The sequence below is a fragment of the Urocitellus parryii genome, chromosome 6, assembly GCF_045843805.1.
Source record: "Urocitellus parryii isolate mUroPar1 chromosome 6, mUroPar1.hap1, whole genome shotgun sequence".
NCBI classification, from domain to species: domain Eukaryota; kingdom Metazoa; phylum Chordata; class Mammalia; order Rodentia; family Sciuridae; genus Urocitellus; species Urocitellus parryii.
In genome coordinates this window covers 157,252,340-157,268,864 of record NC_135536.1, presented here as the reverse complement: position 1 = coordinate 157,268,864, position 16,525 = coordinate 157,252,340, and the positions used below count along the sequence as shown (strand labels likewise).

At 37.2% G+C, this 16,525-nt stretch overlaps 1 protein-coding gene across 1 annotated transcript in view; it reads right to left on the bottom strand.

Annotated features, from left to right (window-relative positions):
* Positions 1–16,525, bottom strand: part of Dzank1 (double zinc ribbon and ankyrin repeat domains 1) — a 77,663-nt gene that overhangs the window by 13,050 nt on the left and 48,088 nt on the right. The window contains exons 11-14 of the mRNA XM_026400706.2: positions 13,873–13,992; positions 12,676–12,840; positions 11,143–11,350; positions 965–1,068 (exon numbers count right to left, since the gene is read on the bottom strand). Of these exons, the coding sequence (XP_026256491.2) occupies positions 965–1,068; positions 11,143–11,350; positions 12,676–12,840; positions 13,873–13,992 (597 nt within the window). The remainder of the gene's footprint in view (positions 1–964; positions 1,069–11,142; positions 11,351–12,675; positions 12,841–13,872; positions 13,993–16,525) is intronic.

Genomic DNA, 16,525 nt, shown 5'->3' with positions numbered 1-16,525 from the left:
TTCTCATTTTCTGAGTATACATATTATAGAATCATATTGGTCATACAGTCACATACATACATACAGTAATAATGTCTGTTTCATTCTACTATTTTTCTTATCCCCACATTCCCTGCCTTCCCCTCCTTTCACTTCCCTCTATCTAATCTAAGGTGATGTTATTTTTTTTCCTTTGCATTACAATTCTTAATACACATAAATACCATGCTTTTTGTATTTCTGTTTGTATATAAAGTATATTGACATTCAAGTCTTCATACATGTACTTTGTATAATGATGACCATCACATTCCACCATCCTTGTTACTCCCCTACCCCCTCCCTTTCCTTCTCACCCCTATTCCCTATCTTGAATTCATCTATTCCTCCTATGCTCTCCCTCCCTCCCTACCCCACTATGAGTCACCCTTCTTATATCAGAGAAAACATTTGGCATTTGTTTTTTTGGGATTGACTGATTTTACTTAGCATAATCTTCTCCAACGCCATCCATTTACCTGCAAAAGCCATGGTTTTGTTCTTTTTTAATGCTGAGTAAAATTCCATTGTAAAATGCCACATTTTTTTTTATCCATTCGTCTATTGAAGGATGTCTAGGTTGGCTCCACAGTTTAGCTATTGTGAATTGTGAACAGTATGTAATTTACATGCACAATCTGGCTGGACTTAACTTTTCTGGGTCTTTTAGCTCTAGGCATTAGAATTCCTGCCACAGCCTGTGTCATCTAAGCATGAGATGTTCAGAGTCTTACTATCTTAAGCCAGGTGTCCCAGAAAGAAACCCTGAGACAATTTTCATGTGCACATGATTTATTAGGGCAGAGCTCATAGGGGAGAACAGTAAGAAGGTGTGGAAGGTAGAGCAGGAAGGGGAAATGAGTTCAGCAAGGTGCAATTTTAGGCAAAGTCCTGAAGGAAGCCTGATCCCAGAGATGTTCTAGAATGGAAATTTCATCTCACCCACCTTTCCCATCCTGGGTTCTGCAATCAAGGCCCGGAATTCAGGGTTGTTCTGAGCATAAGACCTAAGGTGAGCAGAGATGTGATCCAATTGTCTTCTCCAGTATCCTAAAAAAAGAAGAGAAAGCCAGCCATATGGATACTTCTTCTAAGAAAGAGATATGATAATGTAGACTGTATATTCTCAATGAGGTTATTTTCCTTTGCCAAATTTAGTGATGGTTTGTTCTTTTAATTTTTTTTAATATTTATTTTTTAGTTTTCGGCGGACACAACATCTTTGGTTTTTTGGGTTTTTTTGTATGTGGTGCTGAGGATCGAACCTGGGCCGCACGCATGCCAGGCGAGCGCAATACCGCTTGAGCCACATCCCAGCCCCTGATGGTTTGTTCTTATTGAACCTCAGCTATGCACTGGAATAAGTTCCATCCCTCCCTCGCTTCCTATTATATATTATTAATCACCGAATATTACAGAATCTTTTTTTCAGGGGGGTGCATAGTAGGGATTGAATCCAGGGGGACTTCACAACTGAACTACATCCTCAGGCTCTTTTATGTTTTATTTTTGGGACAGGAATTCTATAAGTTGCTTAGGGCCTCACCAAGTTGCTGAGGCCAGCTTCAAACTTGTGATCCTCTTGCTTCAGCTTCCTGAATCGCTGGAATTACAGGCATGAACCACCATGCCCAGCTGAATATTATACAATCTTAAAAGAACATACTTGAATGTCACAGAGGCATCTTTTCTTTTTCTTTTATTCTAACCCACATATAACATAAATATTTTTAAAATGTACAGTTTGGGTTTGGCAAATATATACAACCCAGTCATATATAGAACATTTGCATCATTCCTAAAAGTTTCCTGTGTTCCTTTCTAGTCGGCATAGGGTTAAAACATATTCGAATTAGGTGTCACCACTTCAAATTTGGGAGATTTCACATAAGCCAGGCTGTCTGGTTTCTCATGTTCAGGTGAGGATGCAGTGGCACTTTCTGTACAGGCCCATTTCCTGGGGCAAGGAGCAGGTGTTTGGGATGAGACCTCAGCTAAAATGGCAGAATGACTAGGGGGCATCTGGGATGGCTGGGTCTTGCCTCATGTTTGCTGTCTATGCTTACTCAAATGTCTGCATCTTTGTTCTGGGTTGTTGGTGGGTGTTACAGTTTAGATCTAAAAATATCCTCAAAGAGCTCTTACATTAGGCAATGTAGCAACATTCAGAGGTGAAAAGATTGGATTATGAGAGCTTTAACCTATGAGTGAATTAATCCATTTGATGCATTAATAACTTGAATGGACCACTCAGTGGTAGACTATGCAGGGAGGGGTGGCTGAAGGAAGCAGGTCACTGGGGTGTGCCCTTGGGCACTGTATCTTGTCTGTGATTCCTCTCTCTCACTCTCCACTCCCCCTGCTTCTTAGATGCCATGAGCTGAGGTTTTCTCTGCCGTGCCCTTCTGCCATGATGTTCTGCCTCACCTCAGGCCCAGAGCAATAGAGTTAGTCAATCATAGACTGAATCTCTGAAAACCATTAACCCCAAATAAACTTTTCTTCCTCTAATTTATTCTAGGTGGGTATTTTGGTCACAGGGCTGATTAACACAGCTGGGATGCCTTTGTTCTCCATGTGGCATTATCTTGCCTCATTTGGTGCTGGCTTCCTGGAGAACAAGTAGAAAGTTTTATACTTAAGGCCCAGAACTGTCATGGTTTCTCTTCTACCACTTCCTATTGGCCAGGGCAAGTTATAAGCCGATCCAGATTCTAGAGGGAGGGAGATAGCTTCTTCCTCTCGAGGATAAGAGGATAAGTGATCATTCTGGCTATCTCCACTGACACTCTCCCACAGGACTGATACCAAGTTCAAGTTCATGAGAGCTTAATCAGACTGAATCAGGAAGATTCAGAGAGCAAGAGGAGAGCTGGGCATGATCAGTTTTTGGCATGGCAGCTTCACTGAGTTCAGTGCTCTCACTTCCCAAACTATTAAACAAAACAAAACAAAACAAAAGAACAATCATAATTTAAATTCTCTGGAAATAGTTCTAAGGGCAGACAGCAAATGAAATAGCAGTTAACAAAGAAAATATACTAAAACTCAGAACACTACTTTTGTGGTGTTGGAACCATGATCCATATCCTTTCACCTCCTCTTAAATGAGATTGATGGAAATTCCACTTCAGATATGTATATCCAGGAATACAAGGCTCCCTACCTCTGAGCTTCAAGTCAAACCTGCAGTATCTTCTCAGGAAGGACAGGATTTCAGTATTTCTCATTCTGCCCCAACAGCCTATTGCATAGGCTAAGTCCTGGGCAAGTCTAATCAAGAGATGGGGGCTCCCTCTTTCTACCCACTCACCTCCCATGGGCTGGGAGCTCTACCTTGAGTCTGAAACACTGAGAACACAGGTCCTGATAACCTATTCCTGGCCCATTCATCCCAGGTCCTATTTTGGTAGAGGTAAGTCCCCTGACCAAAAGCTACATTGGTACACTCTCTCTGCTGAGTGCTTAGCCTCTAAAGCAAGGAAATGACTTCATTTGCAGCAAAGTGTAGGAAAGTTCAATCCTAAGGCTGCTCTCAAAAAAATGAGGGTCATAAGTTCAAGGCCAACTTCAAAGACCCATCTCAAAAAAAAAAAAAAAAGAAAGAAAGAAAGAAAAAAGGCAGAGGATGGCAAAAAAGCAATTGTGAGAAGACTGGTAGATTCACTAGAACCAGGGTTAAAAACAGCTAAGAAGAATCTTCTAAGGCCACACAAAAATATTTAAATACTGACCATGGAAACTCCCTGAAAAGGATCCCAAATTGGATTAGATCAGTCTATGGAGCAATTTATGCCCTAGGGCATAGCTATAAACAATACAGCAATAAGACAGCAGTAGTAAGTGAAGCTTAATGGGCTGGGTGTGGTCAGGGAAAAAAGATAGTCAGGGAGGGCCTTGCCAAAACCACCATCATCCTAGAATGAAAGGGTACATGCCAGGGCTTACCTTCTCCAAAGACCAACATCAGCGGCTTCATACAATAAGTATGAAATAAAGTTCACTAAAATGATCTAGTTAGTCATTAAACAAACAAGGCTGGAAGGGAGGTTAATTGAGTGAGTTGATATCATATGTTATCTAAAATGTCCAGTTCCAACAAAAAATTACAAGACGTGAAAAGAAACAGGAAACTCCAACCCAAACACAAGGAAAAAAGCAGGCAACAGAAACTACCTGTGATAGCATCCAGATGTTGGAGATTTTACAAAAACTTCAGAGTAGCTATTACAAACATGTTCAAAGAACAAAAGGAAACCATGCTTACAGAAGAAAGAGAAGGTATTGTTATTCTGTCCTAATTCCTGTACTACCTAGGTGACCTAGCTGAATTTCCACCCAATGCTTATCTAGTTTATCTCTGAGGACATCAGTTCTTCAGGTGAGCTGGCTAAAACTGGTTGAATCTAAGATGGCTGCCAGAGTGACCACCAGACACCCTCCATCTAAATCATAATACCATCTTCATGCTAACTGACACTCTCCCAACACCATAATTCTTGATAATTGTCATGATAACTACCACAAAGAACCACAAAAGGAGTAAAAAGACATGATGCCTGAATTCCTGGAAATTTTCTACTTATTCCCAGAAAAGACATGGATATCCTCCCTTTGAATAGGCTATCCCCCCCTCATTTCTTTTACCCTGTGTTTATAGGTTCCTTACTCCCAATGAGTGGAGAAGCTGATCTGTGAGGCTTTCTCCCTGCTTCTCCTATTCTTGGACAAGAGTAACCTTCCTTCTCTTTCAATCAGCACTAGGTCTTGTTATTGGTTCCACAATTCTCAGAGGGAAAAAAGAACTGGTTTGGGGTAAAATTAGTAACAGGGTAATAGTAATGCTTCATGAAATCAAGAATATAAATAAGCAGATAGAAATTATATAAAAGAACCTAATGGAAATTGGGTAGCAGAAAAGTACAATAACTGAAATTAAAAAATATACCAATGAAGTTCAACAATAGCTTTGAACTGGCATAAGAAATAATCAACAAACGGAAAAAAATAGATCAATTGATATTAAACAATAGAAAGTACACAGAAAAAAAAGCATTAAGAAAAATAAACAGAACCTGAGACCTGTGAGAAACTATCAAGCACACCAACATATGCATGATGAGACTCCCAGGAGTGGAGTCAGAGTAAGAGGCAGAAAAAAATATTTGAGGATATGATGGCCAAATACTTCCCAAATTTGATGGACATGAACTTAGACATTTGAGATACTCAAAAACTCCAAGTGAGATAAACTCAGAAAGATTCACAGAAAGACACATTATCAAACTGTTGAAAAACAAAGACAAAGAAGATCTTGAAAACAGAATAGAAGGGACTTATCATATACAAGGTCCCTCAGTATAATAACAGAAGATTTTTAAACATAAATCATGAAGGCCAGAAGATAATGGGATAACATATTCAAACTACTCAAAGAAAAAATTACATATAAAACATTGTTTGGGATAGACTCTATATTAGACCATATGGAGTCTCTACAGATTTAAAAGATCTTCTTATACTACAAGATGAAATTAGAAGCTGGGCATGGTGACACACACCTGTAATCCTAGCTACTTGGGAGACTGAGGCAGGAGGATCACAAGTTTGAGGCCACACTGGGCAACTTAGTGAGACCCTGTATCAAAATAAAATTTTTTAAAAGGGCTGGAGAAGTGGATCTGTAATAGAGCACTTACCTAACATGTATCAGTGTCATTTAGTGAAATACAGAATAGAAAAACAGACAATTAGCAAATTTTCAAAAATTGATTCTTGAAAAGAACCAACAAAATTGATTAGACTGACTAAGGAAAAGAGAGATGTCTCAAATTGCTAAAATCAGAAATGAAATAGGGGACATTACAACCAACTGTACTGAAATGAAAAATATTATGCAGATGAAGATATAGTACAGTGGTACAGTACTTGCCAAGCTTATGGGAGGCCCTGGGTTCAATCCCCAGAACTGGAAAAAAAAATGATTCTGAAGGAATCTGTATGCCACTAACTAAGATAAATCAGATGAAATGGATAAATATTAGAAATATACACAAACTGCCAACACTACTGACTCAATAAGAAACAGACCTATAAAAAGTAAAGAATGTTAATATCTATTCTTCATAAACACTACCAAAAACAAAAAAGAGGAGAAACTTTCTAACTCATTCCATAAGGTCAATATTAACCTTATGCCAAAATCAGACAAAGACATCATAAGAAAAGAAAATCACATTTTAATATCTCATATAAATATAGACACAAATGTCTTCAACAATGTACTCAGCAAAACTATCTTAGGCCATTTGTGCTGCTATAATAAAATAGCTAAGACTGGGTAATTAACAAACTATAGAAAGGATTTCTCACAGTTTTGGAGGCTGGAAGTCCATTATCAAAGAATCAGCAGGTCTGGTATTTGATGATGTTGGTCTCTTTTTCCAACATAGGTGACTTGTTGCCCTGTATCTTTCAGAGGGGAGAAATGCTGTGTTCTCACATGGCAAAGGATGGAGGGGCAAAAAGGGTCTGAGGTAGTGCCTGCCAGCCCTTTTATGAGGCATCCCCAGGGGTGGAATTCTCATGACTTAATCCAAAAGGCCACACTTTTTAATACTACCACAATAGGAATTTTGGAGAGGACACATTAAAACCACAGCACAAACTGAATGCAAACACCTATAAAAAGAATTAAATATCATAACCAAGTGAGATTTATCCCAGAAACAAGAGAGTTGGTATAACACCTGAAATTAAATCAGTGTAAAACACTGTATCAAAGGAATAAAAAACAATGATATGATAATCTAAGTAGATGGAGAAAAAGCATTTGACAAACCCTAACACTCTTTGCAGATAAATACACATACACAAAAATCTAGACATGGGAAGGGAAATTCTCAATCTGATAAAAGCATCTATGAAAAATCTATAGTGAACATCATGCTATCAAGAATAAGACAAGGATTTCTGTTCTCCTCACTTCTACCCAATAGTGTATTGGAGGTTCTAACTAGGGCAATTAGGTAAGAAAATCAGATAAAAAACATCCAGTTAGAAGAGTAAGAAGTAAAACTCTCTAAACCTGCAGATGCTATGATGTTGGACGTAGAAAATCCTAGGGAGCTCACTGAAAACTATTATAAATAATAAGAAAAAGTTCAGCAAGGTTAGAAGATATAAACGGGATTAAAATTTAAAAATCAATTGTATTTCTATATATGCAATAAATAATTCAAAAATTCTGCCATCAGGCCCTCGCTAGAGGCTGAATTGATTAGGTCACCCAATCTTGGACTTTTAGCTTCCAAAACTGTGAGCTAAATAAACCTGTTTTTAAAATAAAGTACCTAGTCTCAGATATTTTGGTATAGCAACAGCAAATGGACTAATACAATTACTATTTTTTAAAAAATGATAAAATTATATTTTTTTAAAAATTACTCAAATAGCAAGTGATTTCTTCCTTTACAATTGATAAAAGTCAATGCAACCTCTATACTAAGAATCCATAGGGAAACAAAGCAATAGATTAAAATAGTAAGAATTTATTTAAAGAGAGAAAAGTAAAACAACTATTAATTGTTAAGAATAAAATTCTGACTAAACCAATTATAAAAAAAAAGAAATGATTTTCTATCATGATACTAAGTCTTCAAAGACTATAACATAATGCTTCAGCCCATCAGAGGCAGGAAAAATTCTTTCATAAATTTGTTAAACAATTTTTAGAAATGTAAGTGAATTGGGGGGAGGTTTTGGCTGACATTTTATCATTGGATACCATGGTAACCAGGAAAGAGTTCAGTTTGTGGACCAGTGGCAGAAAGAAATAGAAGGCCTAAGGGCAATGTTGGGTAAATAAGGTGTATCTGGTCCACAGAGAGGTAGAACAATGGTGATCTTTGTAGGTAAAAGGACAGAAGAACCAGTAGTCAGGAGGAAGAGAAGGCAAGAGAGAAGGCTCTCGGCACCCAGAGTATTTAAGAGTGAAGAAAAACAGGTATGTGGAACTGTAAAATAAGCTGCTTTAGGATATATCAGAAGAGCTCAGAACAAGAGAAGGGAGAGAGAGAGAGTGAGTTACTCAGAGTGAGAGCAACACATGCTGCTTTCTAAAAAGACTCTGTTCACAGGAGAAGCAGGAAGGTGCCTACAGCAGGTGTCTGGGTCAGCCTTCCACAACCAGGGACTGGAACTTCTTGACACTGAGCGTTTTGCACTTCTAGTTTTTCAGGTTTTCTTTTCTTAATATGTTCTTTTCCTGATTGCAAAATAATAGAGGCTCATTGTAGAATATTTGGAAAATACAGTTTTAAGGAGAAAACAAAAATCACACAGAGAGGACCACTGCAGCATTTTGATGTAAAATGATTCTGACAGCAAAACAGTGAGCAGGTCAGAGGCTCTCTTGCTCTCAGAACCCAGATGTTCTTTATTATTGGAGGTTTGTCATTTTGACTTTATTGGTGCATTTTTCTACTAAAAGCTCCATGAGGTACAACTTTTTGTCTGTGTTGTTCACTGCTTTAATCCCTGGTGCCCAGCACATAACAGATGCTCCAAAAAAAATTTTTTTTTTTAGTTAGCTTCTTTCCTCCACAATTACTTTAGAAGATTCACTGTTACACGGATTGAGGTTGTGGCAAGTGGTAAAGCACTTGCCTTGCAGGTGTGAGGCACTGGGTTTGATTCTCAGCACCACATATAAATAAATGAATAAAATAAAGATTCGTCAAAATTAAAAAAAAAAAAAAAAAAAATGAAATTAGGAAAACAATTCCATTTACAATAGCATCAAAACAACAAATACTTAGGAATAAAGAGTTAACGAATGAGGTATGATACTTATATCTTGAAATCTACAAAACAAAACTGAAGGAAATTAAAGAAGATCTAAATAGGTGGAAAGACCTCCCATGTTCATGAATCAAAAGACTTAATATTAACTGTATGTGGTAATGTTCATCTGTAATCCCAGTTGCTTGGGCGGCTAAGGCAGGAGGATCTCAAGTTCAAGGCCAGCCTCAGCAACTTAGAAAGGCCCAAGTAACTTAGCGAGACCCTGTCTCAAAATAAAATATGAAAAGGGCTGGGGATGTGACTAAGTGGTTAAGTGCTCCTGAGTTCCAACTCCATTACAAAAAAAAAAAAAAAAGAGAGAGATGAAGACAAAATTAAAAAGATATCAATATAAAATACCATCCTATCAGGACTCCAGCTGGGTTCTTTGTAGAAATGGTAAGTTTATTCCTCAAAGACTCAAAGACTAGATTAGCCAAAACAATCTTGAAAAGAAGAACAAAGTCAGAGGACTCATACTTCCTAATGTCAAAACAAAGGGCTGGAGATGTAGCTCAGAGGTAGAATGCTTGCCAAGCAAATTCAGGGCCCTGGGTTCAATCCACAGTGCAGAAAGAAGAAAAAAGGAAAAAAAAAAAAGTAATTACAGAGAAACAGTAATCAATAATGTGGTTCTGGCATAAGGATAGACATGAGACCAGTGCAATAAAAACAAAATCCAGAGTAGGGTGTGGGGCACATGCCTGTAATTCCAGAGTCTTAGGAGACTGAGGTAGAATGATCACAGGTTCAATGGGAGTTTTGGCAATTTAGTGAGACCCTGTCTCAAAATAAAAAATAAAAAGAAGTTGGGGGTATAATAGAGTGAAAGAGTGCCCCTGGGTTAAATCCCCAGTATACACACATATACACACATACAAACACATGGAAAGGAAGGAAGGAAGGAAGGAAAAGAAAGGAAAAGAAAGACTGAGTTAAAAAAAAAAGAAAGAAAGAAAGACTGAGTTCAAGGAAATGTTAATTAAAATTATAATGATGGGGCTGGGGCTCAGTGGCACAGTGCTTGCCTAGCATGTGTGAGGCACTGGGTTCGATTCTTAGTACCACATAAAAAAAATAAACAACAAAAAAAAAACAAATAAAGTTGTAGATGCTGTCCATCTACAACTATAAATTTTTTAAAAATTATAATGATGTATCACTTTCCACCCACTAGAATGGTTATAATGAAAAAGTTAGATAATAACAAGTGTTGACAAAGATGTAAAGAAAAACAGAACCTTAACACACTGTTGGTCAGAATATAAAATCATGTAGCCATGATGGAAAATTGTCCTATAAAGTTCCTCTAGGCTGGGGATGTGGCTCAAGCGGTAGCGCGCTCGCCTCGCATGCGTGCAGCCCGGTTCGATCCTCAGCACCACATACCAACAAAGATGTTGTGTCCGCCAAAAACTAAATAAAATAAATATTAAAAAAAAAAAAAGTTCCTCTATAAGTTCAACATAATGTTACCATGTGACCCAACAATTGTATCCACAGAAAAACAAATGTTCACAGCAGCATTAGTCCTAAGAGCCCAAAGGTGAAAACAACTCAAATATCCATCAACCAATGAATGGATAAACAAAATGTCATATCATCCATATGATAAAGTATTATTCAATCATAACGATGAATAGAGTACTGAAACATGCTACAAAACACAAAAGAACTGTGAAAATATTACAGTAAGTAAAAAAATCCAGACACAAGAGACCATATATTTATGCTTCCATTTATATGAAATGTCCAGAATAGACAAATCCATAAAGAGAAGATTAATGGTTGGTGGGCACTTGGGAGAGAGGATGAGGGGAGTGTCTACTTAAAGAATACAGGGTTTACTTTTGGAGTGATGAAAATTTTCTGGAAATAGATAATGATGTTGGTTATAAGCTTCTGTGTACTGAATTATACACTTTAAAATGGTTAAATGGTGAATTTTATATTATGTAAATTTTACCATAATAAATAAAGAGATAATGGCAGATAATAATAACAATGCAGACAAACAGAACACAGTAGAAGGAATCCACATGTACCATGTGAGTGATGAACTGGGAACAGGGCTATGAGTTACAAATAGAAGAGTACTCAAAGTTTAAGAAAGAGATATTATTCATACAAAAAAATTACTTGAAAAAAGGAGAATGAAGGAACTTACTTTTTATACATGAAAATAAACTAAAAGGGAGAGGAAAAAAAAAAAAGAGGAAACACTCTTTCAGAGAAAGAATGAGTTTCCTGCTGACCAGAAGAAAGCATGCTTCCCCTCACCCCTTCCTGGGCTGATGGCTGTGAGGGGAGGCTTGTGGTCACTCCTCTTCTCTTGTCTCTGCTGTTGAGAAACCATTTCCAGCTCCTTCTTTGCTAGCAGCCTGCCAGATGGGTAGAACAGGCCAACCGTCTGTGTGCCCATCTCCTTCTTTGCCTCAGGGTCAGATCTGGGCAAAGGAACATTTAGGGGCTGCCAGGCAGATCGGTGCTATGAGCAAGGCAAAAAACATATATAAAAAAATTAGAATATAATTTAATCAAATCCCTATATCCATTTTACTTATAGAAAATATTCTCATCCAAATGAAAAGGATCTCTTTTTTTGAACTAAGGGGTTTTTACTAGCCCTTGTCATATCGTACTTGTTTCTGCCTTTCTAGAAGTTCCCAGCCTGGTCCATGAAACCAACCACTCAATCTCCTTGACCATTTATTGTCTCAAATTCAGGAAATTAAAGAATGTTTCCTGTCTTGCTAAGGGCATGAAAAATATCTATACTCTTAGCTCTACAAATCAATGGAACATTAACTTCAATACTCATCTCGACATACTCAACTACTGGGCACAAACACTTTCTCTGATGCACTCTCCTATTTAGGAACCTGACAGTGTTGTACAGGTTGTACAATGCACAAAGTCATTGCATCAGAAAGGTTACCATTCACTGGTGGATGACATACATTTGTATATTTATTACAACAATTTTTCTGGTAGAGGGCGAGAAGAAAATGCCTAATGGTAGTCAAGAGCCTTTAGAAAAGAACATCTTTGTTTCATTTACACAAAGGTGTCAAATGGGCTGGGGGGATGTCCCAGGATCTTTTCATCTTTCAATCTGGCTTACAAAGGTGATGAACTCCCTAAAACTATATTCAAAGTGCTGAGTGCATGTGCATTCTCTCTAAAAATTATCAGTTTTTTAAAATAAAGAGATGAGAAGAAACCTGGAAAGTCTTCACCTAGCTTAGAGAAATTTATAAAGGCTAACAAGAACCAGTTATTAGACCTTAATTGCTTCTGAAAATAACCATATGAGATTTTTGTCAAAACATGCCCAGGGGGGCTGGAGATACAGCTCAGTTGACAGAATGCTTGCCCTGTATGCACAAGGCCCTGGGTTCAATCCCCAGCACCACAAAAAAAAAAAAAAAAAAAAAAAAAAAAAAAAAGCCCAGATGTTATAAATGGCAAAAACAATCTTACAAGCTTGATCTAAGTTTTCTGAAATATAATACAAAAGTAGAGAGAAAGATTCTCAGAATACTACCACAAAAATTCAAGAGAAGTATATTCTATCCAATGTATATGAAATCCATTTCTCCCTTGTGGCATTACGCCTATGCCTTACAAATGCTATTAGACCTTTATCTATGTTGCATATTTTGATCTTTGACTTTTAAACAAATCATCTGAGTGCTTAAATCCTAGTTGATTGCATTTCTTTACAAGTTCATGTGAAAGGTCTAATACTGGCTCTCTTCCTGGGTTAATTCACAGGATGAAGTACACCAGTTCTTACTACAGAGGCCTTACCTCAGAAAAAGGGTGAGGTTCTCCAGCAACTGTTGCTAGGCTGCTGTCCCAGCTGAATCTTGCCATGGACTTCACATAAATTCCACAGGAGCCACAGAATCGGGCAGACAGGTGATTGCTGGCTCCACATTTAGGGCAAACAGAGTGGGTAGCAGGAATTCTAAGCTAGGGATGGAAAATATTTTACAACATTAGACTTATAATTTATTCTCATACCATACAACCTCTAGCCACTGGTATAGCATGTGCCCATACCTTCTGACTTAGCAAATCTACCTTTTAGAATTTATCCTATAGATGAACAAGTACTCAAGGAAATCTATTCCAGGCCATCTCCTGCATCACTATGATTTTAGAAGATATAACTGGAAATGACCTAAGTGTCCAGCAATAAGGGATGCCCTAAATATATGACAGTATATACAGACAATGGAATATTATGAAGCTATTGGAAAGAATGATGAGGTGCCAACAAGATACATTGCTAGGTGAAAGAAATAGATCAGTGTTCTTAATAAGCACCAGTTATATGTGCACTGACTAGCTAAAAGAACTCCTCAGAAACTGGATAACAGCAATTCTGTAGGAAGAGAAACTGCAGACTGAGATATGAAGGGAACTAACTCTTCACTCCAACCTTTTTTATTATTTGCATGCAATATTTAATTAAATAAATGCATAAATAATTTTGAATGTCTTGTTTAAGAGGTAGACAAACAATTCATCAAAGAGCAGTCAATAGTCAATAAATGAGTGGAAAAGGTTTAACCTCAAAGGAATGTAAATCAAAACGGCAATTAGACAGAATTCTTAATATAAGAAAATCTCTTATTTGTATCTCCAATTTTTAAAAAATCTCTGTCTCATTACAAGAGAATCTCTGATTTCTATCTTTAAAATTTTTTATGTATAATTTATATGGTATAATCTCATGATGGGAGAATGATATAAAGTTTGCTATAAAGAAGAAGTGATTGGGCTGGGGTTGTGGCTCAGTGGTAGAGCGCTTGCCTCGTGTGTGTGAGGCACTGGGTTCAATTCTCAGCACCACATAAAAATAAATGAATACAATAAAGGTCCTTCAACAACTAAAAAAATATTTTAAAAAAAGAAGTGAAGCTGTGAGAGAAGAGGCTCTCTGACTAGGTTGGTGGAGGGATGCTCAGCCTGAAGAGGGTCAGTTTTAAAAATACCCACTGTGGCTCCACACCAGTCACAGAAGGACGCCTCGCAGACATTCTGGCGACCACAGAAGCAGGAAATGGTGTCTCCTTTCTGGGTGGGCGGAGGAGGTGTTTTATCTCCATTGCATATCGACTGGTGAAAAAACAGCATTTACAGGCAGGATCAGTACTATATTCTTCAGTTCCTCCTCCCAATCCAAAAAGAATAAATCCCCCAAATAATGCAAATCCTCCAAATAGAGTATTTTTTACCCCAAAGGGTAAAATTATGGTGCACTTTACCAACTAATAAATTAGCTCAAAAAGCACACATTCCTTCCTGGGGATCACAGAAAGTTGATGAAACTGGTGCCTCCCACATCTTGATACCCCTCAGTATCTATAATATCAAAGGCAGCAAGCCCATCATTGACCAAGAGAGTGTATACAGAGAACTAAGCTACCGAAGGTGCCATGTCTGAGGTTTATCTTCTATCCTTTGGCCTTCTGGTTTCCATAGAGAGATGCGGATTTATTTTCCACATGTGACACCTGAAAAGAATTGCTTTATTTTGGAGAAGGAGACAGAATAATTTTATGAGAATTTCTAACAGTCTTTTAGGTAGACCTAGATTGGAATTTTTGCTCCTGTTTCTTACTCACTAGTGCCATGTAGATTTTCTCACTTCCCAAATTGGGATAATAGTAACAGGAACAGCTACCTGATCACCTACTATGTGTGGACATTGTACTGCTCCTGTACTCTCCCATTAACCCACAGTGGTCGGTGTTATCACTGTCCCAATTTTACAGAGATGGGAAACTAGGGCACAAAGGGGTAAGATCCATGATTTGAACCAGGCCACCTGATTCTGAAATCTGACTTTTACCCAGGACTTCACCCAGCCCCATCAATACCACAGCTTCCTCCCAGGTCTATAGGGGGTTTCAGATGATTAATGGCAAATAAATATAAGAATGCTTAGCATAGGGTCAAATTCTCTGTGTTATCTTTCTGCCATTCCATCTTGCTTTCATTAGACTCTGATTTTCTTTTTTTTAAGAGAAGGGACAATCATTTCACAATTTTTTCCCACTAGCATGATACCTGATACCTTGGTACATGAAAGTTATTCAAATAGTTATTGACTCAATGAATAATTGATTCAATTGGTAACTGAACCGATGTGCTGCCTCATAGTCCATATAAAATACTAGGAATGTGCATATCAAGGAAAATATTTTCTAAAGATAGTTTTCCCTCAAAGACAGAAATTTCAGTTAACTTTATTTGCCCAGATGGATCCTGAGTCGCTTCAGGGCACTCTTATCCTAAAACAGAAACTTTTTCCAGAGAAAGATTACACCAGCCCCTAACACTCAGAGATCTGAGAAAAGAAACCCTTTTATGTATGTTTATCCTCATTTCTATGCAATTAGAGAGACTCCTTCATGTAAATCAAAGGAGAAATGCCTTGCAAACTTTCACTTCAGACCTTACATTTCAATCATCTTTGTGGTGTTGAGATTGTTTTTTGTTTGTTTGTTTTGTTGTACTATAGACTGAATGAATCCAGGAGCACTTAACCACTGAGCCAAATCCTCAGCCCTTTTAATTTTGAGATAGGTTCTCCCTAAGTTGCTTAGGGCCTTGTTAAAATGCTGAGGCTGGCCTCAAGCTTTCGATCTTCTTGTTTCAGCCTCCTGAGTCACTGGGATTACAGGCATGTGCCACTACACGCCCAGCTAAAGTTTTGATGTAAATCTTATCAACCAGGGCTTCAAAACACAAAGGCTTCAGACCTTTCATTGAAATGCATTTACGTTTGAGTGGATTTTTATAGAACATTGCTATAAAAAAAGAAAAGTTATCTTACCACATCGTATTAATGCTGCTGAACAAAGAAAAAACATAAAGCTATCAGATTGAATATGCATTGTTGCTTCTATGGCACTGCAATAAATACTCTTTTTCTGACATCTAAATTCCAATAAACCACTAAGGTAGAAATACAATTTTTAAAACAAAGTCAATTTTGGGTTTGTTCCTAAAACAATTTTGCTGATAGAAGAGACCCAGAAACAACTATATCATGGATAGTTTAGAAAATCAAATTAAATTATTTTTCCATTTACATAAGAAGTCCAGAAGACCTGAGGAAAGAATGTCTTAGAAAATAAATCTTTTGATTGGAAATTTATTTAAATCTATCAGCAAGATCATTCCTAGGGCGATTCCATGAGTATTTTCCATTTTTATGCTTTCCCAACCTCACTATTATTATTTGGTGTTTTAGAAAATTATATGATATATTTTAATGATAGAAGAATGATATAAAGTTTGAAACCACATTACCAGACAACTATCAACAAAAGGTTATCCTAAAACTACATGAGATCTGATTGGGGAACACGTGTTTTCTAATAAAACTCACCAGCTCATACCATCCTCAGTTTTGTAAAAAACAAAAACAAAAACAAAAAAAAAACATGTAATAGAAATAATATTTTTTAAGTACATAGATTCTGATAATGGAGTAAGAACACACAACTATAAAATCTGCTCATAATACATGAAGGTAATGAAGAATGAACAGAAGCAGGTAGATTCATACCAAATACACACAGGAACGGGTGGGAAATCATAACATTTTCATAGGATTTATAATGTATATAGGTATTACACA